The following is a 27819-nucleotide window of genomic DNA, read 5'->3' as shown; positions in this document are numbered from 1 at the left end:
GACAGGTCACCTACTTACTTTGGCCTCATTGTGCCAATTGATAGGTGTTTGAGTGTAACTCTTCAACATTTGTTCTCTTGTAGTTACCGCCACCATCAGTGCAATCCAAGCCCATGATATCACCTCGCTGGATCATCCCTGCTGCTGCAGTGAGTACTGTCTTTCACTGTCCTCCAGCCTTTAATGCTCCTGTCTGTCTTTAGCCTGCCTGTCTGGCCTGGGTTTAAGTATGTCTGTATTTTAGTCTGTCTGTACGTCAGTCTACCATTCCTACTGTAGCTGCCTCAGAGACTGACCCAGTCAGTCCACTTTCCTTCTCCCATTCTAACACAGCCACTCACTGCCATCTTTACTAACGGCCTCTTTGACCTTGACCACTCTGCAAAGACCGCCGCCCCTTTCCAACCTGAAGGGAGGGCTCTCACCCCAGCCCTGCACCCCCATCTCTCCTCTCAAATGCACAATGCGATTGACACCAGGTAACTCTCTACCTTGTCCTAATGCTCTTTAGGTCATCTCATCTGGACATTGTGGTCATCGTTGCTAGTCTTAGTTGCTATGTGCTTTTGCTACCATGCCATATGCTGTGTTGTAAAGAGTAGACAATATAATTCTCCATCCTGTTAATAGTTGAAGCCTGTAGTGATTAACATCCACATTTACTAATTATGGTCCTGATGAGCTTCTTGAAATAGCTTTGTGAAAGCTGGAGCTAAATGTTTCATTTTCCACTACATCTCTACAGAAGTTATAAAGTTTGGCTGTACTGCTGAATAAAGTCTGTTCGTTAAGATGAATGTTGTGACCACTAAAAGTTAGTAGTGATCACATCAGGTAAATGGAAAGATGAATGGTACAGGCAGGTCTGGAACAATATGCGTAGATTGATGGATGTGAACCGTCTTGTGCAGTTTCTCATTACGTTGTGACGTTCCCATGCATCACATTATACTGGCTAGCAATACAATATTCCTATTCTACGAGAATATTACTATGATACATTACTTTATGTTGTGCACACTGAAAAGTAGGTGTTCTGGGCTTTTTATTTAGTTGTGTTCTCCTCTCACCAGCGTTGTGGCCCAGCTACCCAAAGAGCACAGCTCCAAGCACAAAGGTCTGTTGACCACTGAGCTCTGAGTGGGAACCAGGGGGGGAGCTAGCTTCTACCCTCCTCACAACGAATACTTCCTACCCCTGGTGTTCCCAAACTAGGGGACTACTTCCTACCCCTGGTGTTCCCAAACTAGGGGACTACTTCCTACCCCTGGTGTTCCCAAACTAGGGGACTACTTCCTACCCCTGGTGTTCCCAAACTAGGGGACTACTTCTTACCCCTGGTGTTCCCAAACTAGGGGACTACTTCCTACCCTGAGCACATTCATCTCCTACTGCATTCCCAAACCTGGGGGAAGTTCCTGCACTAGTGACAACCAGTATCTCCTACTGCATTCCCAAACAATTCCCAAACCAGCAGCAATCAAGAGATTGGATCATTGGAATTCCTCGTCTCACTAGATTCCAGTTTGGAGCAGTGTTTTAGTGTTTTATTTTAGTACCACAGTTGGTTCACTGGTTCTTTTCATAAGCATTCCTACAAAGTGCACAGACTCCTTTTTTTAGAAATGTTTTAAGCAGGAAGGGACTGCAATAAGTGCTAAGGAAGAGGACATCTGTTCCTCAAGCCACTGGATTACACTGGAGCATTGGACCTGGACTCTTAGAAGATATGAAACAATGACTTTTTACTGACTTTTTTTTTTTGTGCTGTTTTTTAAAATTTAAAGTCATACCGAGTGAATCGATCAAGTACCAGTGTTCAGTTAGGACCTGGTGCTCACTAGACGTTTCTGAATCTGGTTAAGACTCAGTTATCAGAGGATGACAACAGTAATATGTAGAATGCAGGCATGAATTTAGCCACATCTAAAATGTCTATTTTGTATCCATAAAAAAACACTGTAGCTACAACCTGCCTTAAGCTAGCTGAATGTTAAATTATGATTGCATAACTTTACACAGTAAGGAAATACTACCACTACTATTACCAATACTATCACTACTGTTACTAATACTACTAATACTACCACTAATACTATTACTACTGTTACTAATGCTACCACTACTAATACTACCACTACTATTACTAATACTACCACTACTATTACTAGTACTACCACTACTAATACTACCAATATTACTACTATATTTAGGCCTATACTGTACTTTAGTTTTTCATTTTACTGAGTCCACTGCTTACGACTGGAGTGTCTGTGTGTGATGGTAATATCTAATCATGTAGTCTTGACACCGTTTCTGGCTGTGGTCATCAATGACAGGTGACATAACTCATAGGCCTATTTCCTCTGTCAGCCTATCATAAACTGGCTCTCCATTGGTTCTTTTACACACTAAGCCAATCACATACAGGATCTCTGGTGGTAGGAAGTTGTCAGTCAACTGTATTATTCACTAACGTAAGATGTAATTAAAAATGTATTTTAGATATCAGACGGGCGGTAGATCAGTAGGTCTTTGCGAGACGATGTGCAGTAGAGGTAAAAGCAGAAGACATTTTCAAATACAGTTAATTTGAACAAGTGATCTGTGAACAACACCCATCTCAACGGAAAGACTTAAAACGCATCACGTTTATAATTAAAAAAATGTTTTTTTTAAAGTGAAGTCTTGAGGGTTTTTTTTGTTTTTTTTTATACTTAAAATAGCCACTCTGAGAAGATGTGAAGTGTTCTCCCTCTCTCTCTGTATCATGAATATAAACTCAGCAAAAAAAGAAACGTCCTCTCACTGTCAACTGCGTTTATTGTCAGCAAACTTAACGTTTAAATATTTGTATGAACATAACAAGATTCAACAACTGAGACAAACTGAACAAGTTCCACAGACATGTGACTAACAGAAATGGAATAATGTGTCCCTGAACAAAGGGTGTAGCCACCAGCTGCATTAAGTACTGCAGTGCATCTCCTCCTCATGGACTGCACCAGATTTGCCAGCTCTTGCTGTGAGATGTTACCCCACTCTTCCACCAAGGCACATGCAAGTTTCCAGACATTTCTGGGGGGAATGGCCCTAGCCCTCACCCTCTGATCCAACAGGTTCCAGACGTGTTCAATGGGATTGAGATCCGGGCTCTTCGCTGGCCATGGCAGAACACTGACATTCCTGTCTTGCAGGAAATCACGCACAGAACGAGCAGTATGGCTGGTGGCATTGTCATGCTAGAGGGTCATGTCAGGATGAGCCTGCAGGAAGGGTACCACATGAGGGAGGAGCATGTCTTCTCTGTAACACACCGTTGAGATTGCCTGCAATGACAACAAGCTCAGTCTGATGATGCTGTGACCCTCCGCCCCAGACCATGATGGACCCTCCACTTCCAAATCAATCCTGCTCCAGAGTACAGGCCTCGGTGTAACGCTCATTCCTTTGATGATAAACGCAAATCCAACCATCACCCCTTGTGAGACAAAACCGCGACTAGTCAGTGAAGAGCACTTTTTGCCAGTTCTGTGTGGTCCAGCGACGGTGGGTTTGTGCCATAGGTGACGACGTTGCCGGTGATGTATGGTGAGGACCTGCCTTACGACAGGCCTACCAGCCTCGCTCAGCCTATTGCGGACAGTCTGATGGAGGGATTGTGCGTTCCTGGTGTAACTCGGGCAGTTGTTGCCATCCTGTACCTGTCCTGCAGGTGTGATGTTCGGATGTACCGATCCTGTGCAGGTGTTACACGTGGTGTGCCTCTAAGGATGATCGGCTGTCCGTCCTGTCTCCCTGTAGCGCTGTCTTAGGCGTCTCACAAGTCAGGACATTGCAATTTATTGCCCTGGCCACATCTGCTGTCCTCATGCCTCCTTGCAGCATGCCTAAGGTACATTCACGCAGATGCGCAGGGACCCTGGGCATCTTTCTTTTGGTGTTTTTCAGAGTCAGTAGAAAGGCCTCTTTAGTGTCCTAAGTTTTCATAACTGTGACCTTAATTGCCTACCGTCTGTAAGCTGTTAGTGCCTTAGTGCCATTTTTGAACATCTTGGCATAGTTCTGTTATAATCTCCACCCGGCACAGCCAGAAGAGGACTGGCCACCCCTCATAGCCTGGTTCCTCTCTAGGTTTCTTCCTAGGTTTTGGCCTTTCTAGGGAGTTTTTCCTAGCCACCGTGCTTCTACACCTGCATTACTAGCTGTTTGGGGTTTTAGGCTGGGTTTCTGTACAGCACTTTGAGATATTAACTGATGTACGAAGGGCTATATAAAATAAAATAAATTAAAAAACTTGATTGATAATGACCGTTCCACAGGTGCATGTTCATCAATTGTTTATGGTTCATTGAACAAGCATGGGAAACGGTGTTTAAGCCCTTTACAATGGAGATCTATGAAGTTATTTGGATTTTCACGAATTATCTTTGAAAGACAAGGTCCTGAAAAAGGGACGTTTCTTTTTTTGTTGAGTTTATAAACTAATTTACCTGGCAAGAACATTCTTTGTCATATTATTGAATTCCATATGCATTATAGATTGTAGAGATGGTGATTGACCAACATGAGTGGTCTTTTTTAAAGCTCTGAGAGGAAACTTTTCTCAGTTAAACATACCACTGTTTTTCTCTGCTGTTAGAAATTGTGCCTCACCATGTAAGTGCAATTGTGCTGTAGCTCTCGTACGTTAATTTATTCCTCTTTTTGTAAGAGCACCCTTGTTATTCGCACTGTATTTAAGTGTATTGTAGATGTTAAAAAAACTGATCTAGATAGTCATCATACCGATTTTGTATCTTGTATGTACATTGAACGTCATTACTTTTTAAAGGATATGTAGACTAGTATGCCAGTAGTAATTTTGTACAATGTAGTAAATTCTGTAAGTAAAAAAAGTATTATAAAAAAACAAGTGTGAATTCTTCCATTTAAGATCTCTGGTCTTTGAGAAAATGTGGATCTCTTCCTGTACATGCAGTATTATCATGAATGATATGTCCATCAGCATCGATTCATTGATTTCCTATAGAGCCTTTCCAGATGCTCGAAGACTCACCTCTTCCACCACCAATGTGTAGCACCCACTTGGGGGGGATGCATGGTCAGCAACCATTTCTGCCAGAACGCTCACCACACATCAGCTATCGGGTGGAGAGATTAATGATATATGCCAATGAGGAACTGGAGCTGTTTGTTGGGACTGCAGGAGCTGTAATTCTGCCTTGATATATTCTAACACTAGATGGCAACATTAGGTGAGGTTGGACTGTACTACTTCATCGTCAAGCTTGCTCAACCTGTCTGGTTTAACCCCTTAAATCCAATCCCATAGGTCAAATGTGTTATCTTTAAAAAATGTATGTAGAAGCCTATGAACTTTGACATCACATTGTGTAGTAGGCTAGGATGAATGTCATTTTATTATAATGTCAACAATGACACCAGGCTGATACTGATCACTTTTCCCAGAAGCAAGTGTTCATTTTGAATGTGTAACAGGCACCATTTGCTCACAATTTGTTTTATGTACAGTACTGAATGTATGTAGTCCCTGCAGCAAAGTCGGCCTGCTGCGAACAATACGAGGTCAAATCATGACGTCAGTGATCTTCAGGTCGGAAAGTCGGAGCTCTAGAAAGAGGCTCGAGTTCGCGAGATCAAATCGATTTTTTCCCCCAGACGTGTTTTGAACACACTGAAGTAGGAAGTCGAGATTTCCCAGTTGCTTTGAACGCGGCATTTCCCCCAGAATAGCTTACCGACATAAGGAATAATCGACTAGATACAGCTGCGTCCCGATTTCAGGGGACCGGAACATATTTTAAAATAATTGATAGACTGCAAATTGACCGCAAGAATCCCAAACATATACATTTGCCTAAAACCTAATAATTTTAAACCTTGCTGACATTTGTATGCTTGGGAATACTTTGGAACAGATTTACAAAATGTAAATAATTGAGCTGATTTGCTTGTTTTTAATGTCCCCCAAAAATACAATTATAGATTTGTTTTGCTCAGAACGTGGGGGGTCAAATCACCTGTGTTCCCCCCAGTTGGGGAACCCTGGCCTACATTCTGGTTACGGTCCCTTGGCTCTCCCACGCACTCTCTGTTGGTGTCAGTCAAGAGAACGCACGCTCGAGACCCAGCAATTCACTGGAGGCTTTACTCTGGCTCAGTGCGTTTCGCTTACGCATGGTTGGTTGGAGTTGCCAAGTATGTCCTCGTAGTGTACGCAAGGTTTTTGGACTCTAATGGAACTTACAATTTTTGAATTATCAAGACTCGATGTTGGTTGCATATTCATTTAAATGATAGCGAATCTATTTCGTAAAGCGAGCTGACGGGAGAGGTTACTCCGAAAGCAAAACTCGCGACGACCCGACCCAAGTGTACCCCTTCCGAGTTCTTGCGCAAGGTGATAGTGACCGTGACGACAGTTGAGCTGCCTTCATAGTTGGCTGAGAGGAACGAGTCGAATGCTTATGGATTACAACTCTGTGATTCTGTGACAGGGTCGTCTCTTAGTGGATACATTAGCGAGGACAATTGTGACGCTTTTATCGTCGGTTTCATCTTAACGCTTCTCCAACTTCTTGCATTGGATAGTTGTTTTTAAAGAAGACCATGGCATCGGATACCACACCAGTGTTGTCGAAACAGGTGCTCCTGTGGCTGGTTGTAGGTAAGTTTTGGAGAGACGCGCAGCGCACCGCTATCCTTGATGCCGCTCAAGGTTTTCTTTAATTCCATTCTATAAATTATGCCTGGCCATGATGGTTTATCATTCATTAATGAATGATGACCATAACATGATTCGATAGAAACTGGAAAGATAAAGTATTGATATATTAAAATAATGTCAAATCATTGATTTATTAGTAATATATAAATATTATTAAATCATGTTAATATTTTTTAGAGATTCCTATATTAAATCATTTTAGAAATCATGAAAAATAATATTAATTCTAGCAAATAAGCCTGCTTGTCTGAGCCAGAGGGTTGACTTGTGTGTATATATGGAAAATCGTCATCATGAATCCGAATTATTACATATTCTAAGGGCATTTTCATAACATTTCGTGAAAGGAGGACGCTCCAGACATGGAAGGTCTAAGTGGCTTGTAAAAATGTCATGTCAATATGACATTTAGACTTTCCAGCAAGTTGGAGGTGCTCATAACGGACCCATCCACACAAATGTCGGTTTTAATTAATCATGCAAACCTCCCTCCTGCTGAGAAATGTAATTTACACTTCTCTTAACCAGCCTGCTGTGCTAAGGTCTGATGAGGGGTGTTGCTGTCTGTGCACACCTAATGGCTTCACTTTGCTCCCCAGTTTTCCTTTCCCCTTCAGCACGAACCACGTGGAGCCACTCTATATTTCCTGTACACACACCGACTCACAGGACCAAGACATGGCTCCTCATAACTATTGAACTATTTTTGTCTAAGAATAGGCTAGTATTCTCTTTGCCTATTAAAAAGCTAGGTTTTTGGCGCTGTCTTGCCTATTGTTAAAACAGATGGAATACTTTGACCTACCTAACTGAGGTGATAATAATTTTCAAACGATAGTTCACATCATTCAATATTATATGATTAATATTATTTGTTTCCCTGATAAACCCGGCAATTGTGGATGCTTCGCATAGTACTGTAATGGTCTGTGATGTTTAACTGTGTGAGAGTCTGAGTCATAACTGCAGAAGGCCACTGTGTGTTAGGACCCATATGATACAGCAGCTCTGACTTTTAAATGAGGGAACTCTTATTCATTTTTTTATGTTTTAATCTCAAAACAGTATAGAAATGGGAGTATGTCATGCTAAAACATTCCTCCATTTTGTTTTGTTCATAACCTCAATCAATACACAACCTTTTGTGCAAAATGCTGTCCACACTACTGTACTCTAAGAGCCCTGGCTAAAAATCACAAGAAAATCATATTTAAAACAAGCTCAAAGAACATTTACATAGCTTGTCTCAGTCTTTCTCTATTTCCCTGTTTGTCTAAATAAAGCTTTTTTCTTTAAAAAAAAAAAGCTTAATAGCTTAAATGAAGGTGGAATTTCACTCGCTTACAAAATACAATACATTTAGCAGAATGTTTTATAGTTGTGTTATCCCTGCTGGTTGATCCAGTGAGGCATGCTTAGCTGCAGTGTTCTGATCCAGTGAGGCATGCTTAGCTGTAGTGTTCTGATCCAGTGAGGCGTGCTTAGCTGTAGTGTTCTGATCCAGTGAGGCGTGCTTAGCTGTAGTGTTCTGATCCAGTGAGGCGTGCTTAGCTGTAGTGTTCTGATCCAGTGAGGCGTGCTTCGTTTAGCTGCGGTGTTGTTCTGATCCGGAGAGGCGTGCTTCGTTTAGCTGCGGTGTTGTTCTGATCCGGAGAGGCGTGCTTCGTTTAGCTGCGGTGTTGTTCTGATCCGGAGAGGCGGGCTTCGTTTAGCTGCGGTGTTGTTCTGATCCGGAGAGGCGTGCTTCGTTTAGCTGCGGTGTTGTTCTGATCCGGAGAGGCGGGCTTCGTTTAGCTGCGGTGTTGTTCTGATCCGGAGAGGCGGGCTTCGTTTAGCTGCGGTGTTGTTCTGATCCGGAGAGGCGGGCTTCGTTTAGCTGCGGTGTTGTTCTGATCCGGAGAGGCGGGCTTCGTTTAGCTGCGGTGGTGTTCTGATCCGGAGAGGCGGGCTTCGTTTAGCTGCGGTGTTGTTCTGATCCGGAGAGGCGTGCTTCGTTTAGCTGCGGTGTTGTTCTGATCCGGAGAGGCGGGCTTCGTTTAGCTGCGGTGTTGTTCTGATCCGGTGAGGCGTGCTTCGTTTAGCTGCGGTGTTGTTCTAATTAAACATGTACAATTAACAGAGGGCTCCTGAATAATGAATGACTGTAGGGGTGCCAGATTATAGGGAGCATTCTTGGGTGACGTTAACACTTCCTCCCCATGAAGCACCAGCATGCTTTTCCTATATGAGGTTATTCTCTGGCAAGGACTAAAATCTACAAACTGAACTAAGTTTGTCATGTTTGCGGTGCTGTGTCTCCTGTTTGTCATGTTTGCGGTGCTGTGTCTCCTGTTTGTCAGTTCTGTTTCTTTAGAACTCTGACCTCCTGTGAACCCTGTTTTTCATCATTACATGATGTCACTCAGAGGGAGTTTATCGAGCATTCAATCAGAGGTGCTGACAACAGGGCTGAAGTATTGACTTGTGGTGGGAAAAGGAGAGGAGGATGAGGTGAAGTGAGGCCCAGAGGAGTTAGCTAAGTAGTTTAGGAGACAGAGTGGATGTGTACCGCTGGTAAGGAATAAAATGGAGGGAGTGAGGGAGGAGGGGACAAGGGAGACCTATTGGAGTTGGCTAAGTATCTTAAGAGACAGAGCGATGGTAGTGGAAAAACAATCACCCCATGGGATGACGGAAGCAGGGAGAGTAGTGTCAAGTCCCCCCCCCCCCCCCCCCCCCCCCTTTTTCAGAGCTGGCTTTGTGTGGCAATCAACGCCGATCCTCTGAGATTCATTACCCTCACAGGAGACTCCCCACTACTCTCTCTGCCCCCCTCTCCAACACACAGACTTACATCCTCTCTCTGCCCCTCTCTAACACACATAGACTTACATCCTCTCTCTGCCACTCTCCAACACACATAGACTTACATCCTCTCTCTGCCCCTCTCCAACACACATAGACTTACATCCTCTCTCTGCCCCTCTCTAACACACATAGACTTACATCCTCTCTCTGCCCCTCTCTAACACACATAGACTTACATCCTCTCTCTGCCCCTCTCCAACACACATAGACTTACATCCTCTCTCTGCCCCTCTCCAACACACATAGACTTACATCCTCTCTCTGCCCCCCTCTCTAACACACATAGACTTACATCCTCTCTCTGCCCCTCTCCAACACACATAGACTTACATCCTCTCTCTGCCCCTCTCCAACACACATAGACTTACATCCTCTCTCTGCCCCTCTCCAACACACATAGACTTACATCCTCTCTCTGCCCCTCTCTAACACACATAGACTTACATCCTCTCTCTGCCCCTCTCTAACACACATAGACTTACATCCTCTCTCTGCCCCTCTCTAACACACATAGACTTACATCCTCTCTCTGCCCCCCTCTCTAACACACATAGACTTACATCCTCTCTCTGCCCCTCTCTAACACACATAGACTTACATCCTCTCTCTGCCCCCCTCTCTAACACACATAGACTTACATCCTCTCTCTGCCCCTCTCCAACACACATAGACTTACATCCTCTCTCTGCCCCCCTCTCTAACACACATAGACTTACATCCTCTCTCTGCCCCCCTCTCTAACACACATAGACTTACATCCTCTCTCTGCCCCCCTCTCTAACACACATAGACTTACATCCTCTCTCTGCCCCTCTCCAACACACATAGACTTACATCCTCTCTCTGCCCCCCTCTCTAACACACATAGACTTACATCCTCTCTCTGCCCCTCTCTCCAACACACATAGACTTACATCCTCTCTCTGCCCCTCTCTAACACACATAGACTTACATCCTCTCTCTGCCCCTCTCTAACACACATAGACTTACATCCTCTCTCTGCCACTCTCTAACACAGACTTACATCCTCTCTCTGCCACTCTCCAACACACATAGACTTACATCCTCTCTCTGCCCCCCTCTCTAACACACATAGACTTACATCCTCTCTCTGCCCCCCTCTCTAACACACATAGACTTACATCCTCTCTCTGCCCCTCTCCAACACACATAGACTTACATCCTCTCTCTGCCCCCCTCTCTAACACACATAGACTTACATCCTCTCTCTGCCCCCCTCTCTAACACACATAGACTTACATCCTCTCTCTGCCCCTCTCCAACACACATACTGCAGACATACAGTTAAAGTTGGTCAGTCATCTGGCTTCACTAGTGTGGGATTCTTTTCATTTGTTTTGGACACATACTCTGCCCCTCTCCAACAGGACATTAAACTTCACCATTCCTAGGAGATAGAATCAAATAAATCTCCCTGTTTGGTGAAGAGAATTCCTCTTACCTAGAGAGATTAATAAGAAATTGTGGAGTCGGGGCCGAGGTAGGCAGGAAGCAGAAGTGCAGATTGTTGTTTTATGACTACAGTTGTCAACTCTGCTGTGTTCTCGGGTCCAGTTGGACTGGTGGGACAGGCCCACCCACTTGTGATTGGACTGATTGGAGTCATCTGTCGTGAACTACATTATGTCTGGAGAGATCAGGATGGAAACCATGCCTTCTTTCATGTAGCTGTGCTCAAGTGTAACATGATAAATATCTGGATTTCTCTTTAAAAACTACAATATCTACAACTCTTTCTATGGTCAGTCTCCCATATTCAGTGAGCGGACTTCGGCCAACTGTAGCATGGCAATAGGCCAATAGTTTTTGCTTTAACTCTGTTCATGGCGCCCCATAAAACCTACATACAGCAGCATTATTTATTTCACTCAGTGGGCAGCAGAGCTGATTTTACAGCACATTGGTTTTCATGCCCGTCTTATAAAGCACATTTAACCTTGTATAGCAAAGGCATAGCATCCCTGCTATCTGCAGACAGAGACATCCAATGGCTTTTCATTAGTGACCCAAAATCCAGGGAGTGAAGATATGAAAATACCCTCCTCTCTTCCATCATGCATATCTCTATATCTCCATCTCTAAATATATCTCTATCTATATATCTCTTTATCGATATCTCTCTCTATCTATATATCTCTATGTATCTATATCTCTCTCCATCTATATCCATATGTATCTATATCTCTCTCCATCTATATATATATCCATATGTATCTATATCTCTCTTCATCTATATATATATATATATATCCATATGTAGCTCTCTCTCTCTATATATATTTATATGACATATCTCTCTATCTATATATCTCTCTCTATCTCTCTCTATATCTCTATCTCCATATACAGCTCTCTCTATCTAGATATCTCTATGTCTCTATCTATCTCTATATGTATCTTTATCTCATCTATCTATCTACATAGCTCTCTATCTATATCTCATCTATATCACTATATATCTATCTAGGTCTTTATCTCTCTATACATTTCTGTATCTCTATATATATATATCTCACTCTATATATCTATCTACATATATCTCTCTACATATATATATATATCTATATGTCTCTATCTCTCTATATCTCTCTATCTAGCTCTATCTCTCTCTACATATCTATATCTCTCTAGCTCTCTCCATCTCTTTCTAGCTCTTTATCTCTCTATATACAGTGGGGCAAAAAAGTATTTAGTCAGCCACCAATTGTGCAAGTTCTCCCACTTAAAAATATGAGAGAGGCCTGTAATTTTCATCATAGGTATACTTCAACTATGACAGACAAAATGAGAAAAAAAATCCAGAAAATCACATTGTAGGATTTTTAATTAATTAATTTGCAAATTATGGTGGAAAATAAGTATTTGGTCACCTACAAACAAGCAAGATTTCTGGCTCTCACAGACCTGTAACTTCTTCTTTAAGAGGCTCCTCTGTCCTCCACTCGTTACCTGTATTAATGGCACCTGTTTGAACTTGTTATCAGTATAAAAGACACCCGTTCACAACCTCAAACAGTCACACTCCAAGCTCCACTATGGCCAAGACCAAAGAGCTGTCAAAGGACACCAGAAACAAAATTGTAGACCTGCACCAGGCTGGGAAGACTGAATCTGCAATAGGTAAGCAGCTTGGTTTAAAGAAATCAACTGTGGGAGCAATTATTAGGAAATGGAAGACATACAAGACCACTGATAATCTCCCTCGATCTGGGGCTCCACGCAAGATCTCACCCCGTGGGGTCAAAATGATCACAAGAACGGTGAGCAAAAATCCCAGAACCACACGGGGGACCTAGTGAATGACCTGCAGAGAGCTGGGACCAAAGTAACAAAGCCTACCATCAGTAACACACTACGCTGCCAGGGACTCAAATCCTGCAGTGCCAGACGTGTCCCCCTGCTTAAGTCAGTACATGTCCAGGCCCGTCTGAAGTTTACTAGAGAGCATTTGGATGATCCAGAAGAAGATTGGGAGAATGTCGTATGGTCAGATGAAACCAAAATAGAACTTTTTGGTAAAAACTCAACTCGTCGTGTTTGGAGGAATAAGAATGCTGAGTTGCATCCAAAGAACACCATACCTACTGTGAAGCATGGGGGTGGAAACATCATGCTTTGGGGCTGTTTTTCTGCAAAGGGACCAGGACGACTGATCCGTGTAAAGCAAAGAATGAATGGGGCCATGTATCGTGAGATTTTGAGTGAAAACCTCCTTCCATCAGCAAGGGCATTGAAGATGAAATGTGGCTGGGTCTTTCAGCATGACAATGATCCCAAACACACCGCCCGGGCAATGAAGGAGTGGCTTCGTAAGAAGCATTTCAAGGTCCTGGAGTGGCCTAGCCAGTCTCCAGATCTCAACCCCATAGAAAATCTTTGGAGGGAGTTGAAAGTCCGTGTTGCCCAGCAACAGCCCCTAAACATCACTGCTCTAGAGGAGATCTGCATGGAGGAATTGGCCAAAATACCAATAACAGTGTGTGAAAGCCTTGTGAAGACTTGCAGAAAACGTTTGACCTCTGTCATTGCCAACAAAGGATATATAACAAAGTATTGAGAAACTTTTGTTATTGACCAAATACTTATTTTCCACCATAATTTGCAAATTAATTCATAAAAAATCGTACAATGTGATTTTCTGGATTTTTTTTCTCATTTTGTCTGTCATAGTTCAAGTGTACCTATGATGAAAATTACAGGCCTCATCTTTTTAAATGGGAGAACTTGCACAATTGGTGGCTGACTAAATACTTTTTTGCCCCACTGTATCTGTCTATCTAGCTCTATCTATATCTCTCTCTATCTCCATCTATAGCTCTATCTATATGTATCTTTATCTCTCTAGCTAATATATATCTATCTAATATATATCTAGCTTTCTATCTTGTTATCTATATAGCTCTCTATATCTCTATCTCGCTCTCTCGCTCTATATATCTATCTCTCTCTGTATATCTATATATCAATTCAATTGAAGGGGCTTTATTGGCATGGGAAACATGTGTTAACATTGCAAGTGAGGTAGACAATACACAAAAGTGAAACAAACAATACAAATTAACAGTAAACATTACACATACAGAAGTTTCAAAACAATAAAGACATTACAAATGTCTTATTATATAAATAATACAGTGTTGTAACAATGTACAAATGGTTAAAGCACACAAGTTAAAATAAATAAGCATAAATATGGGTTGTATTTACAATGGTGTTTGTTATTCACTGGTTGCCCTTTTCTTGTGGCAACAGGTCACAAATCTTGCTGCTGTGATGGCACACTGTGGAATTTCACCCAGTAGATATGGGAGTTTATCAAAATTGGATTTGTTTTCGAATTCTTTGTGGATCTGAGGGAAATATGTGTCTCTAATATGGTCATACATTGGGCAGGAGGTTAGGAAGTGCAGCTCAGTTTCCACCTCATTTTGTGGGCAGTGTGCTCTTCTCTTGAGAGCCAGGTCTGCCTACGGCGGCCTTTCTCAATAGCAAGGCTATGCTCACTGAGTCTGTACATAGTCACAGCTTTCCTTAACTTTGGGTCAGTCACAGTGGTTAGGTATTCTGCCACTGTGTACTCTCTGTTTAGGGCCAAATAGCATTCTAGTTTGCTCTGTTTTTTTGTTAATTCTTTCCAATGTGTCAAGTAATTATCTTTTTGTTTTCTCATGATTTGGTTGGGTCTAATTGTGCTGTTGTCCTGGGGCTCTGTGTGGCTGACTAAATACTATATCTCTATATATATGTATCTATATCTTTCTATCTCCATATCTCTGTCTATCTAGCTCTCTATCTATATCTCTATCTCCATCTATAGCTCTCTATCTCCATCTGTATCTCTCCAGCTAATAGATATATATTAGATAGATATATATGTATTAGATATATATATATATATCTATCTAGCACTCTCTCATACATTTGGGGTCACTTAGAAATGTCCTTGTGCTTTTCTTTAAAACATTTTTTTGTCCATTTTTAAATAACATCAAATTGATCAGAAATACAGTATAGACATTGTTAATGTTGTAAATGACTATTGTAGCTGGAAACAGCAGACTTTTAAAGGAGTATCTACATAGGCGTACAGAGGCCCATTTTCGGCAAACATCACTCCTGTGTTCCAATGGCACTTTGTGTTAGCTAATCCAAGTTATCTTTTTAAAAGGCTAATTGATAATTAGAAAAACCTTTTTCAATTATGTTAGCACAGCTGAAAACTGTTGTTCTGATTAAAGAAGCAATAAAACTGGCCTTCTTTAGTCAACTAGTCTATCTGGAGCATCAGCATTTGTGGGTTAGAATAAGGCTGTAACGTAACAAAATGTGGAAAAAGTCAAGGGGTCTGAATACTTTGCAGTATGGTTGTCCCCCAAATGGCACCCTATTCCCTAATATAGTGCCATACTTTTAACCAGTGCAGATAGGGTGTAGGGTGCCATCTGGGATGTATTTCTCTCCACACTTTGTTTTATTGCCACATACACCTGATAGGTGCAGTGAAATTTGTTGTTTTACTGGGTCAGCCATAGTAGTACGGCAACCTTGGGTAAATTAGGGGTAAGTGCCTTGCTACAGGGCACATTGGCCGATGTTTTTTTTTTTTTTTTTTACCTTGTCAGGTATTCGAACCAGCAACCTTTTCGTTTACTGTCCCAATGCTCTAACCGCTAGACTACCTATCGCCCTTCAACCACTGGTCACGGCAGCCTGAGCGAGAGAGTGAGGACAATTGCTCTCAGGGGCCAGTCAGTCAGTGAGCAGCCAGCCACATATCTAGGGCCGTGACGGTAATTACAAGTATTTGTGGAGCCTGGCTGTTTCCCATTGAAGCCAAGCCCCCTGCGTGTGCACGTAGCAGCACTGCTTTAAGCCCTCAGCTGGACAACTCATTGTGTACCAATGACTCTTTGATCCAACTGAGCTGCATGCTGCATGTTAAGGAAGTGAGCTCACAAAAGTATGATTTAGAGGGACGCACGCACACGTACATACGCACTGGTTGACTTCCCATTAGGCAGAGGAGGCAATTGCCTCAGGCCTCATGTCATCAAGCGGCATCATGAGCTGGCCATAAAAAAATAAATACAAATAAACAATAAAAGATTCTCTGCTTGAGGCCTCCTCATGCTCCGCTCGAGGCATAATAAAATAGTAATACAAAATCCCTCTGTTGGAGCTTGTGTTTTATTGCATGGGCTGTGTCTCAATCCATTGCATCTGTTGAAGTTCGGCCTTCTACATCGGCGGTGGAAGGTGGCTGAGCTACAGCGATGTTTGTCAGACCAGGAGACATCCCGAAAATCGGTCTTCTCACAAATCTGTAGCATCCGGATGTTTTTGGTGGCACTCTACACCCCTCTATAGGAAGTTGTAACTCTCACGAACACAATGGTGTGCTCCCTTTTGCTCGACAACCCCACAAGTGTCACAAGACACATCTTTTGTCTTGCCTATTCACCCTCTGAATGGCATACACACACTCCAAGGCTTAAAAATCTTTCTCTAACCTGTCTCCTCCCCTTCATCTACACTGATTTCAAGTGGATTTACCAAGTAACATCAATAAGGGATCATAGCTTCCTCCTGGATTCACCTGGTCAGTCTGTCATGGAAAGAGCAGGTGTTCTTAATGTTTTGTATACTCTGTGTATCTCTGATATAGGACAGACACTTAATTCCTTTTGATTCATTGCATTTTCTTTCTGTTTTTCCATGTATGCATCTGTTATTAAATGGATTTATCTGGGCTAATAGCAGTAATGCCGAAATGTTGTATCAAATCATTTTTGTATATATTTTTTCATACCTACAGACGTCCTAAAATTGTAAATCAAATAGCTAAATGATCCTTGGTATGACCATCTTAAAACAATTCTATATGTAAGCTCAGTAGAAAACCAGCCCCGGGTCATTAGACTCTAGGGTGTATTTAATACATAATCCACAGCATAATTATTAACTGGACCATGCTTAGAGAGATATTCAGTGTCTGATTTGTTATTGTTACGCAATCACTGCGGCCTTTCAGGTTATGTCGATATAGGACTCGTTTCCTCCAGCATCTTCACAAGGTCCTTTGCTGCTGTTCTGGGATTGATTTGCACTTTTCACACCAAAGTATGTTCATCTCTAGGAGACAGAACGCGTCTCCTTCCTGAGCGGTATGACGGCTGTGTGGTCCCATGGTGTTTATACTTGCGTACTATTGTTTGTACAGATGAACGTGGTACCTTCAGGCGTTTGGAAATTGCTCCCAAGGATAAACCAGACTAGTGGAGGTCTCCAATTTCTTTTCTGAGATTTTGGCTGATTTCTTTTGATTTTCCCATGATGTCACGCAGAGACACTGATTTTGAAGGTAGGCCTTGAAATACATCCACAGGTACACCTCCAATTGACTCAAATTATGTCAATTACCCTGTCAGAAGCTTCTAAAGCCATGACATCATTTTCTAGACTTTTCCAAGCTGTTTAAAGGCACAGTCAACTTAGTGTATGTAAATTTCTGACTCACTGAAATTGTGAATTATAAGTGAAATAATCTGTCTGTTAACAATTGTTGGAAAAATTACTTGTCATGGCAAAGTTTTTACTCAAAAATTAGTCGTTTGAGCTCAGGTCAATGAGGCCTACAGGCCATAAATAGAATGTCAAAACTTGTAATGTTCACAAGAACTTAAGTTGATAAAAAGATCTAACACAACATTAGGTGATAATATATGTATTATTCTGGATTTGTAATCAGCTATAATGGGGTGGTCATTTTGGCTCGGGAACACAGAATGAATTAACATGAAGGGAACACAACAGGAGGGTTAATAACGAAGGGGGTGAACTCCAGAAAGTTGAGTGAAGTTCAATCTCGTGCTTCTGATATTTATTCCGCAGACATGCATGTGCGCAGCTTAGAGGGAACATTGGTCATAATGCTTCTTGACAGTGTTTAAGTGTATTTTCTTCAAGTAATTTTAAAATATGATGAAAAAGACATGACTGTAAATAATTCATTACAACAACAGCAAAGGATTTAAGAAACAAACGTTCAAATGAAAGGAAACTTCTTGACAGGGAGATAAAACATTTGAATAAATGTGGGTTTTGACACACTTATGTAGGTGTCATAACCAGCCATAAAATAACACATATGTCACAACAGGTGTAAATATATGGGTCATGACAGTGTTATGATCATATTATGACAGGTTATGACGCTGGGTGTCAAGTGTTACTCATATTTTTGTCACTTAGTGGCTTTGTTTTGCTTTTACCAGATTGCTCAGGTCTGTTTTTGACCTATATTATCATAATTTATGTAATGTTGCGTCCCTTGGCACATGAAGGTCATGGTCATGACTGTCTTTGTAATATTCTCACAGAGTTAACTTTTAAGTGAACAGCAGTTTATGCCTGTAAAATATCACAGTGAATGAGAAAGCCATATGCAAATAGAGTATCTTTGTTAATGCCATAGGTTATTATGTGTTTATAGCTGTGACCTGCATTTATAGGCTCATTGGACCTCCTGAAAGATGCAGGATGGGGCTGTGACTATCCTTTAGCTGCATTAAGGGACAGGTGTAAGCTTAGCCACTAGTGAATATTTGATGCTTCACTAAGCAGTGTCAATAGGAGGTGGTAGTGAGGAAGACGTAGGTTGAGTCCTAAATGGAACCCTTTTCTCTACATAGTGCTCTACCTTTTACCCTATGGGTCCTTGTCAAATGTTGTGCACTATAGGAAATAGGGTGCCATTTAGGATACAGCCAAGCTTAGTTCAGTGGGCTGGCTCCTGGCTGGCAGCTCCCTGCATTAGCTAATTATTCATTATGCAGATCTAGTCTCACCCAGCCAGTCTCCAGCCCAGCGCTGCTGCAGCACACTGTTAATTTATTGAGGACAGAAAATAAGGAGAGGCAGGATTCATCTACTCCTCTGTCTCTGTCTCTCTCTGCCTCTCTCTGTCTCATTCTCTGCCCCTCTCTCTCTCTGTCTCTCTCTCTGCCTCTCTCTCTCTGTTTGTCTCTCTCTGTTTTTCTCTCTTGATCAGCGAACTGTGTGCGTGCTTAGCGCTGAATGTGCCCAACCATGGGACCCAATCCATTACAAGTCATCTATTCATTGTACTATAAAAGCTACTTCTCCTGGGTGGGTCCAAGGTGTAGCCTGGACTGCGTCCCAAATGGCACCATATTCTCTATATAGTGCACTACTTTGGACCAGAGCCCCACATAGGGTACCATATAGTAGGCACCCTCTGACTACTGTTGCTCCACTTATCACACTCTCTGGTGCAGGGGTGTCATGCAGCCCAAAAATCGGAGGGGGCACAAAGTACGTGTTGTTGTAGAGGGTTGGTCTGGAGCGGAGCTTAGCCTGCTGTCCGTAAATCTGAAAACGTTGAATTTTTGAAACACCTGAAACAGCTTTTTCCTGCATTCTGAAGCCGTAATCATTAGACCTAATTGTATGTCAAAAATGTATATTTTTCTACATAGCATATCTAAGCATACAGTGCTTTCAGGAAATGTTCACACACCTTGACTTTTTCCACATTTTGTTTTGTTATAATCTGAATTTAAAATGGATTTATGATTTGGAAATGTTTACAAATGAATTAAAAATAAAAAGCTGAAATGTCTTGAGTCAATAATTATTCAACACCTTTTATGACAAGCCTAAATAAGTAAACATTTGCTTAATTTACAAGTCACATAAGGTGCATGGACTCACTCTGTGTGCAATAATAGTGTTTAACATGATTTCTGAAATACTACCTCATCTCTGTGCCCCACACATACAATAATAATAAGGCCCGTCTGTCAGGCAGTGAATTTAGACACAGATTCAACCACAAAGACCAGGTAGGTTTTCCAATACCTCACAAAGAAGCGCACCTATTGGTAGATGGGTAAAAAAATCTTAACATTATTAACTGCACTTTGGATGGTGTATCAATACACCCAGTGACTACAAAGATACAAGCGCCCTTCCTAACTCAGTTGCCGGAGAGGGAGGAAACCGCTCAGGGATTTCACCATGAAGCCAATAGTGACTTTAAAACAGTCAGAGTTACCCAGTCACTGTGATAAGAAAAAATTGAGGATGGATCAATAACATTGAAGTTTCTCTACAATACTAACCTAAATGACAGAGTGAAAAGAAGGAAGCCTGTACAGAGTAAACAAATTCAAAAACATGCATCCTGTTTGCAAAAAGGAATTAAAGTAAAACTGCAAAAAAAGATGGCAAAGAAATGCATTGCATGTCCTGAATACAAAGCATTATGTTGGTGCAAGTCCAACACAACACATCCGTGAGTACCACTTTCCATATTTTTAAGCATGACTGTGACTGCATCATGTTATGGGTATGCTTGTCACTGGCAAGGCAGTTTTTTTAGAATAAAAATAAAAGTAATAGAGCTGAACACAGGCAAAATCCTAGAGGAAATCCTGGTTCAGTCTGCTTCACAACCGACACATTCATCTTTCAGCAGGACAATAACCTAAAACACAAGGCCAAATATGTACTGGAGTTGCTTACCGAGGCAACATTGAATGTTCCTGAGTGGCATAGTTACAGTTTTGACTTAAATCGACTTGAAAATCTTTGGCAAGACTTGAAAATGGCTGATGCTAAAAGATGCTAAAGCTCTTAGAGACTTACCCAGAAAGACTCACAGCTTTAGTCGCTGCCAAAGGTGTTTCTAAAATGTATTGACTCAAAGGTGTGAATACTTATGTAAATGAGAGATTTCTGTATTTCATTTACAATAATTTTGCAAAAAAAATTATAAAAACATGTTTTCACTTTTTCATTATGGGGTGTTTTGTGTAGATGGGTGAGAAAAAAACGTTATTTCATTTTATTCAGGCTGTAACACAACAAAATGTGAATAAGTAATTGAGTATGAATACTTTCTGAAGACACTATCTCTTTACCTGTTCAATTGTAACTTAATGATTCACAAAAACGAAATATGGTTCTCTGCATCTTTGCTAAATTCTGGGTAAAAAATGTAAACAAATGTTAGTCTTATTCAGTGCATTTAGAAATTGCTTGCTTTTCTTTTTTATATACAGGGCATTTAGAAAGTATTCAGACCCCTTCCCTTTTTCCACATTTTGTTACGTTACAGCCTTATGGATTCAATACTTTTTTTCATCAATCTATGCACAATACCCCGTAATGACAAAGTGAAAACAGATTTTTGCAAATGTATTAAATATAAAAACTAAAATATCTTATTTACATAAGTATTCAGACACTTTGCTGTGACACTTGAAATTGTGCTCATGTGCATCCTGTTTCCATTGATCATCCCCTTGAGATGTTTCTACAACTTGACTGGAGTCCACCTGTGGTAAATTGAATTAATTGGAAATTATTTGGAAAGGCTGTCACGTCCTGACCATAGTGCTTATGTGTTTTGCTTGTTTTAGTGTTGGTCAGGACGTGAGCTGGGTGGGCATTCTATGTTGTGTGTCTAGTTTGTCTGTTTCTGTGTTCAGCCTAATATGGTTCTCAATCAGAGGCAGCTGTCAATCGTTGTCCCTGATTGAAAATCATATATAGGTGGCTTGTTTTGTGTTGGGGATTTGTGGGTGGTTGTTTCCTGTGTCAGTGTTTGTGCCACACGGGACTGTGACGGTTAGTATGTTTGTTGTTTTGTGTTTTGTCTAGTTTTCATGTCATTAAATCATGGAAACTTACCACGCTGCACATTGGTCCTCCGATCCTTCTCGCCTCTCCTCGTCTGAGGAGGAGGAAGAGCTAGACTGCCGTTACAAAGGCACACACCTGTCTATATAATGTCCAACAATTGACAGTGGATGTCAGAGCAAAAACCAAGCCATGTAGGTCATAGGAATTGTCCATAGAGCTCCGAGACAGGATTGTGTCGAGGCACAGATCTGGGGAAGTGTAACAAAAAATGTCTGCAGCATTGAAGGTCCCCAAGAACACAGTGGCTTCCATCATTCTTAAATGGAAGAAGTTTGCAACCACCAAGACACCAAAACCGCCAAACTGAACAATTGTGGGAGAAGGGCCTTGGTCAGTGAGGGGATGGTCACTCTGACAGAGCTCCAGAATTCCTCTGTGGAGCTGGGAGAACCTTCCAGAAGGAATAACCATCTCTGCAGCACTCCACCAATCAGGCCTTTATGGTAGAGTGGCCAGACGGAAGCCACTCCTCAGAAAGAGGCACTCGACAGCCCACTTGCTAGAAGGCAGCTAAAGACTCTCAGACCATGAGAAACAAGATTCTCTGGTGTGATGAAACCAAGATCGAACTCTTTGGCCTGAATGTCAAGCATCAAGTCTGTAGGAAACCTGGCATCATCCCTACAGTGAAGCAAAGCACAGTGAGATCCTTGATGAAAACCTGCTCCAGAGCGCTCAGGACCTCAGACTTGGGCTAAGGTTCATCTTCCAACAGGACAACGACTCTAGCACACAGCCAAGACGATGCAGGAGTGGCTTTGGGACAAGTCTCCTGAATGTCCTTGAGTGACTCAGCCAGAGCCCGGACTTTAACCTGATTCGAACATCTCAGGAGAGACCTGAAAATAGCTGTGCAGCGACGCTCCCCATCCAACCTGACAAAGCTTGAGAGGATCTGCAGAGAAGAATGGGAGAAACTCCCCAAATACAAGTGTGCCAAGCTTGTTGAGAAGACTCGAGGCTGTAATCATTGCCAAAGGTGCTTCCACAAAGTACTGAGTAAAGGTTCTGAATACTTATGTAAATGTATTATTTCTGTTTTTTTTAATATAAACACTGCTCAAAAAAATTAAGGGAACACTAAAATAACACATCCTAGATCTGAATGAATGAAATATTCTTATTAAATACTTTTTTCTTTACATAGTTGAATGTGCTGACAACAAAATCACACAATTATCAATGGAAATCAAATTTATCAACCCATGGAGGTCTGGATTTGGAGTCACACTCAAAATTAAAGTGGAAACCACACTACAGGCTGATCCAACTTTGATGAAATGTCCTTAAAACAAGTCAAGATTAGTCTCAGTAGTGTGTGTGGCCTCCACGTGCCTGTATGACCTCCCTACAACGCCTGGGCATGCTCCTGATGAGGTGGCGGATGGTCTCCTGAGGGATCTCCTCCCAGACCTGGACTAAAGCATCCGCCAACTCCTGGACAGTCTGTGGTGCAACGTGGCGTTGGTGGATGGAGCGAGACATGATGTCCCAGATGTGCTCAATTGGATTCAGGTCTGGGAAACGGGCGGGCCAGTCCATAGCATCAATGCCTTCCTCTTGCAGGAACTGCTGACACACTCCAGCCACATGAGGTCTAGCATTATCTTGCATTAGGAGGAACCCAGGGCCAACCGCACCAGCATATGGTCTCACAAGGGGTCTGAGGATCTCATCTCGGTACCTAATGGCAGTCAGGCTACCTCTGGCGAGCACATGGAGGGCTGTGCGGCCCCCCAAAGAAATGCCACCCCACACCATGACTGACCCACCACCAAACCGGTCATGCTGGAGGATGTTGCAGGCAGCAGAACGTTCTCCACGGCGTCTCCAGACTCTGTCACGTCTGTCACATGTGCTCAGTGTGAACCTGCTTTCATCTGTGAAGAGCACAGGGCGCCAGTGGCGAATTTGCCAATTTTGGTGTTCTCTGGCAAATGCCAAACGTCCTGCACGGTGTTGGGCTGTAAGCACAACCCCCACCTGTGGACGTCGGGCCCTCATACCACCCTCATGGAGTCTGTTTCTGACCGTTTGAGCAGACACATGCACATTTGTGGCCTGCTGGAGGTCATTTTGCAGGGCTCTGGCAGTGCTCCTCCTGCTCCTCCTTGCACAAAGGCGGAGGTAGCGGTCCTGCTGCTGGGTTGTTACCCTCCTACGGCCTCCTCCACGTCTCCTGATGTACTGGCCTGTCTCCTGGTAGCGCCTCCATGCTCTGGACACTACGCTGACAGACACAGCAAACCTTCTTGCCACAGCTCGCATTGATGTGCCATCCTGGATGAGCTGCACACCTGCAGAATCACTCCTGTTTTGGGGGGTGTCTTGCTAATTGCCTATAATTTCCACCTTTTGTCTATTCCATTTGCACAACAGCATGTGACATTTATTGTCAATCAGTGTTGCTTCCTAAGTGGACAGTTTGATTTCACAGAAGTGTGATTGACTTGGAGTTACATTGTGTTGTTTAAGTGTTCCCTTTATTTTTTTGAGCAGTGTATTTAAATTTGCTAACATTTCTAAAAACCTGTCCTTAATGTTTTGTATACTCAGTGTATATACTGTATCTCTTGTCTGCACCTCTGGCTGTTCTCCTCTCCAGTAGCTGTACTTTACCCTGGTGGGATTGATGTGTAGCCTAAAGCTAGGACGATAAACCGAACATTTGTGACATCGACCATACAGATCACTTATCGCAGACATTTAGCTGATATCGTTCATTATGATAAGTAGCCTATACTAGAGAAATATACATTTTGAAATAAAATAAGTTTGCTTCTGTAGGCCTATGGCTGCATTGGCAATGCATTCCATATGAAAAGCTGTTAAATGGATTCACATAGCTGATATACTAAGAGTGACAATCAAATAAAACAGTTTGGAGATCTTACACACAAAAAGGAAATGAACATTTCGAGAATACAACACAGACACATTAGAGACGAACCCCTTCCCCTCTTTATTGCAGGATTGTGATATGCGATTAGTCAACATTGACACTTGTTCATTTTGAATGGTTTAACAATTAAATAAAGTTTAAACACTTCACTTCGAAGAATCAATACTTCATCACTTCAAAGAGTACAAATAAGCTAACTCGTAAAGATTAGACATCTTAGTCTAAACAACAATAGATAATTGTGTAGTAACAAGTAGGCTATTATTACTAAAGCATCATTTCAGGTGAACATAACAACCTCCATTCCACCGGTGGGTCAACCTGATCCACTGATCCCTGATCTACTGGGTCAGCAGAACTCTCAACTCATTAGACACATTAAACCAGGTGGGAGATTAGTGCGCTGAAACCGAAGCCTGCACAACCAGCAGACCTCCAGCAGGGTTGACCTGCTCCAATTGTAATCAGTTTATACATTGTATGTGTGAGGTTTTAACTGTATTTTTGTATAGGCCTACACATATAACCCATGGCGTATGGGAGATAACCTTAGTCTCTTGGGACGTTCATTGGGACCTCTCTCTTCATCTGCAAACAGGCTTTCACAGCTTTCAAGAGCTGAGGACAGAAAACATTTTAAAAAACAGGATTCATCATACTCAAATTAGACAGCACTGAATATTATCTTGCTATAATCTCTCTGTCCTCAACATTTTCCCCTCTAGGGACTGGAACTGGAGAATCTTTTCATGGTGTCCTCCCACAAAATGATCTGCCCTATCCAGTAGCCTACACCCCCCTATCCAGTAGCCTACACCCTCCTATCCAGTAGCCTACACGCTCCTATCCAGTAGCCTACACCCTCCTATCCAGTAGCCTACACCCCCCTATCCAGTAGCCTACACCCTCCTATCCAGTAGCCTACACGCTCCTATCCAGTAGCCTACACCCTCCTATCCAGTAGCCTACACCCCCCTATCCAGTAGCCTACACCCCCCTATCCAGTAGCCTACACCCTCCTATCCAGTAGCCTACACGCTCCTATCCAGTAGCCTACACCCTCCTATCCAGTAGCCTACACCCTCCTATCCAGTAGCCTACACCCCCCTATCCAGTAGCCTACACCCTCCTATCCAGTAGCCTACACCCTCCTATCCAGTAGCCTACACCCTCCTATCCAGTAGCCTACACCCTCCTATCCAGTAGCCTACACCCTCCTATCCAGTAGCCTACACGCTCCTATCCAGTAGCCTACACCCTCCTATCCAGTAGCCTACACCCTCCTATCCAGTAGCCTACACCCTCCTATCCAGTAGCCTACACCCTCCTATCCAGTAGCCTACACGCGCCTATCCAGTAGCCTACACGCTCCTATCCAGTAGCCTACACCCTCCTATCCAGTAGCCTACACCCTCCTATCCAGTAGCCTACACCCTCCTATCCAGTAGCCTACACCCTCCTATCCAGTAGCCTACACCCTCCTATCCAGTAGCCTACACCCTCCTATCCAGTAGTCTACACCCTCCTATCCAGTAGCCTACACGCTCCATTTACCGACAGCTGGAGCTGCAATTTCACCCTCTTCCATGGCTGTTATCTACAAATACATTTGGATTTTAATTCACAATGATTACATCAAGATAGCTAGCTAATAGAAAGTTAGTTAGCTGATGACATTTCATTCACTAAACAGTGTGTAAAGTTAGCTCAGTTGAGTTAGCCTACAGTAGAGCTGGGCAATATGGCCTAAAAATCATATCTAGATTTTTTCAAATTTATGGCCGATTCACAATATACAGTACCAGTCAAAAGTTTGGACACACCTACTCATTCCAGGGTTTTTCTTTATTTTTACTATTTTAAACATTGTAGAATAATAGTGATGACATCAAAACTATGAAATAACACATGGAATCATGTAGTAACCAAAGTGTTAAACAAATCAAAATATATTTGAGATTCTTCAAAGTACCCACCCTTTGCCTTGATGACAGCTTTGTGCACTTTTGTTAACTTCTACTCTTGTGCAGTAAAATAATGTTTTGGTGTCCATATGACCGATTCTGTCAGAGGAAGAAACAAGTTGAAACCGCTTGTCAGAGAGGAAGAAGTGATCTGTGGTAGGGGCTTGGTGTATGCTTAAGTTTCACACAGGCTACAGTCATTGCACACGGCACAGGAGCGAAGGAACCAAAAAGACAACATGAGAACAAGCGGCCTATACAGGCATGTGGAATATCGCGCAAAAACATACATTCTAGTTAATCAAATTAATTATATCGCCTAGCCCACAAAGTGGGCTACTGTAGCCAGCTAGCGAGCTAGCTTATAATACATCGTTTTTTTACATTTAAAAAATGTATTTACTTACTTGAATAGGTTCTCCTACTGTCTCCATTTTTTGGTGTCCTTACATTGCCCTTTATTTTGTTAATCTTCACAATATTTTTGGTGGTAGCAAAGTGCAGCCAGCAGCCATGTGGACAAGGAAAAAAGTGTTTGTCACCAGAACGGTTTATAATGTGTAGAATGTGAATGTGTTTGACTTTACCAGCGTAATCCACTTTCAATTCCAATAAAAATGAAACAGACTGTCGGCCACACTTAAAAACTTGAAAACTAGCACCTGAAACTAGCATATGCAACAACAACAACCTGCATGGAACACAGTGATGCACATAACATCCAGCAGCCTATCTACGGGCGTGTGGGGCAAGGTCCTTGAAATGTAACATCCAATCCAAATCTTGCTGCTGGGAGCCAGTGGACCATTCAAACCATTTTTCCAAAACAAAATGATCCAGACCTCCCAGGGAGGCGCGACAACGATATGATTTTTGAGTTATGGCAACGCAAGACTAAGGGAATAGAAATGAGCTGAAAATTAAAGCCTAATTTCTCTCAGGACTCCAAAGCTTATGAATATATGCGTCTGTGTGAATGTTGTTGGAGTTTCTGTTGACAGCTCGTATCATATCAAGAGGTCTCCACAGAGGAAAACAGACAGACAGGGCTCCTGGCAGCTAGTGGCCGGGGACAGGAACAGGCTTACTCCGCTCTGCGCTAATCA

General features: G+C 42.3%; 2 protein-coding genes and 1 long non-coding RNA gene across 5 annotated transcripts in view; 2 read left to right on the top strand and 1 right to left on the bottom strand.

Annotated features, from left to right (window-relative positions):
- LOC129816639 (band 4.1-like protein 5) overlaps nucleotides 1-4706 on the top strand; it is a 50901-nt gene extending 46195 nt beyond the window's left edge. For 2 of the 3 annotated variants that reach the window (XM_055871372.1, XM_055871371.1), the window contains exons 24-26: nucleotides 84-149; nucleotides 334-479; nucleotides 1074-4706. In XM_055871372.1, coding sequence (XP_055727347.1) covers nucleotides 84-149; nucleotides 334-479; nucleotides 1074-1140 — 279 coding nt within the window. In that variant the 3' untranslated portion in view covers nucleotides 1141-4706. The remainder of the gene's footprint in view (nucleotides 1-83; nucleotides 150-333; nucleotides 480-1073) is intronic. The other variant, XM_055871373.1, reaches the window with a different exon arrangement.
- A 1080-nt stretch (nucleotides 4707-5786) lies between these two features.
- ramp1 (receptor activity modifying protein 1) overlaps nucleotides 5787-27819 on the top strand; it is a 103606-nt gene continuing 81573 nt past the window's right edge. The window contains exon 1 of the mRNA XM_055871387.1: nucleotides 5787-6691. Coding sequence (XP_055727362.1) covers nucleotides 6634-6691 — 58 coding nt within the window. The 5' untranslated portion in view covers nucleotides 5787-6633. The remainder of the gene's footprint in view (nucleotides 6692-27819) is intronic.
- On the bottom strand, nucleotides 24791-27760 carry LOC129816647 (uncharacterized). The gene is made up of 3 exons (XR_008753583.1): nucleotides 27121-27760; nucleotides 26726-26812; nucleotides 24791-25367 (listed from the first exon to the last, which is right to left on the bottom strand). It is a non-coding gene; the product is annotated as an uncharacterized LOC129816647 (long non-coding RNA).

The sequence above is a fragment of the Salvelinus fontinalis genome, chromosome 19 (genome assembly GCF_029448725.1).
Source record: "Salvelinus fontinalis isolate EN_2023a chromosome 19, ASM2944872v1, whole genome shotgun sequence".
Lineage (NCBI taxonomy): Eukaryota > Metazoa > Chordata > Actinopteri > Salmoniformes > Salmonidae > Salvelinus > Salvelinus fontinalis.
This window is presented reverse-complemented; position numbering and strand designations above follow the sequence as displayed.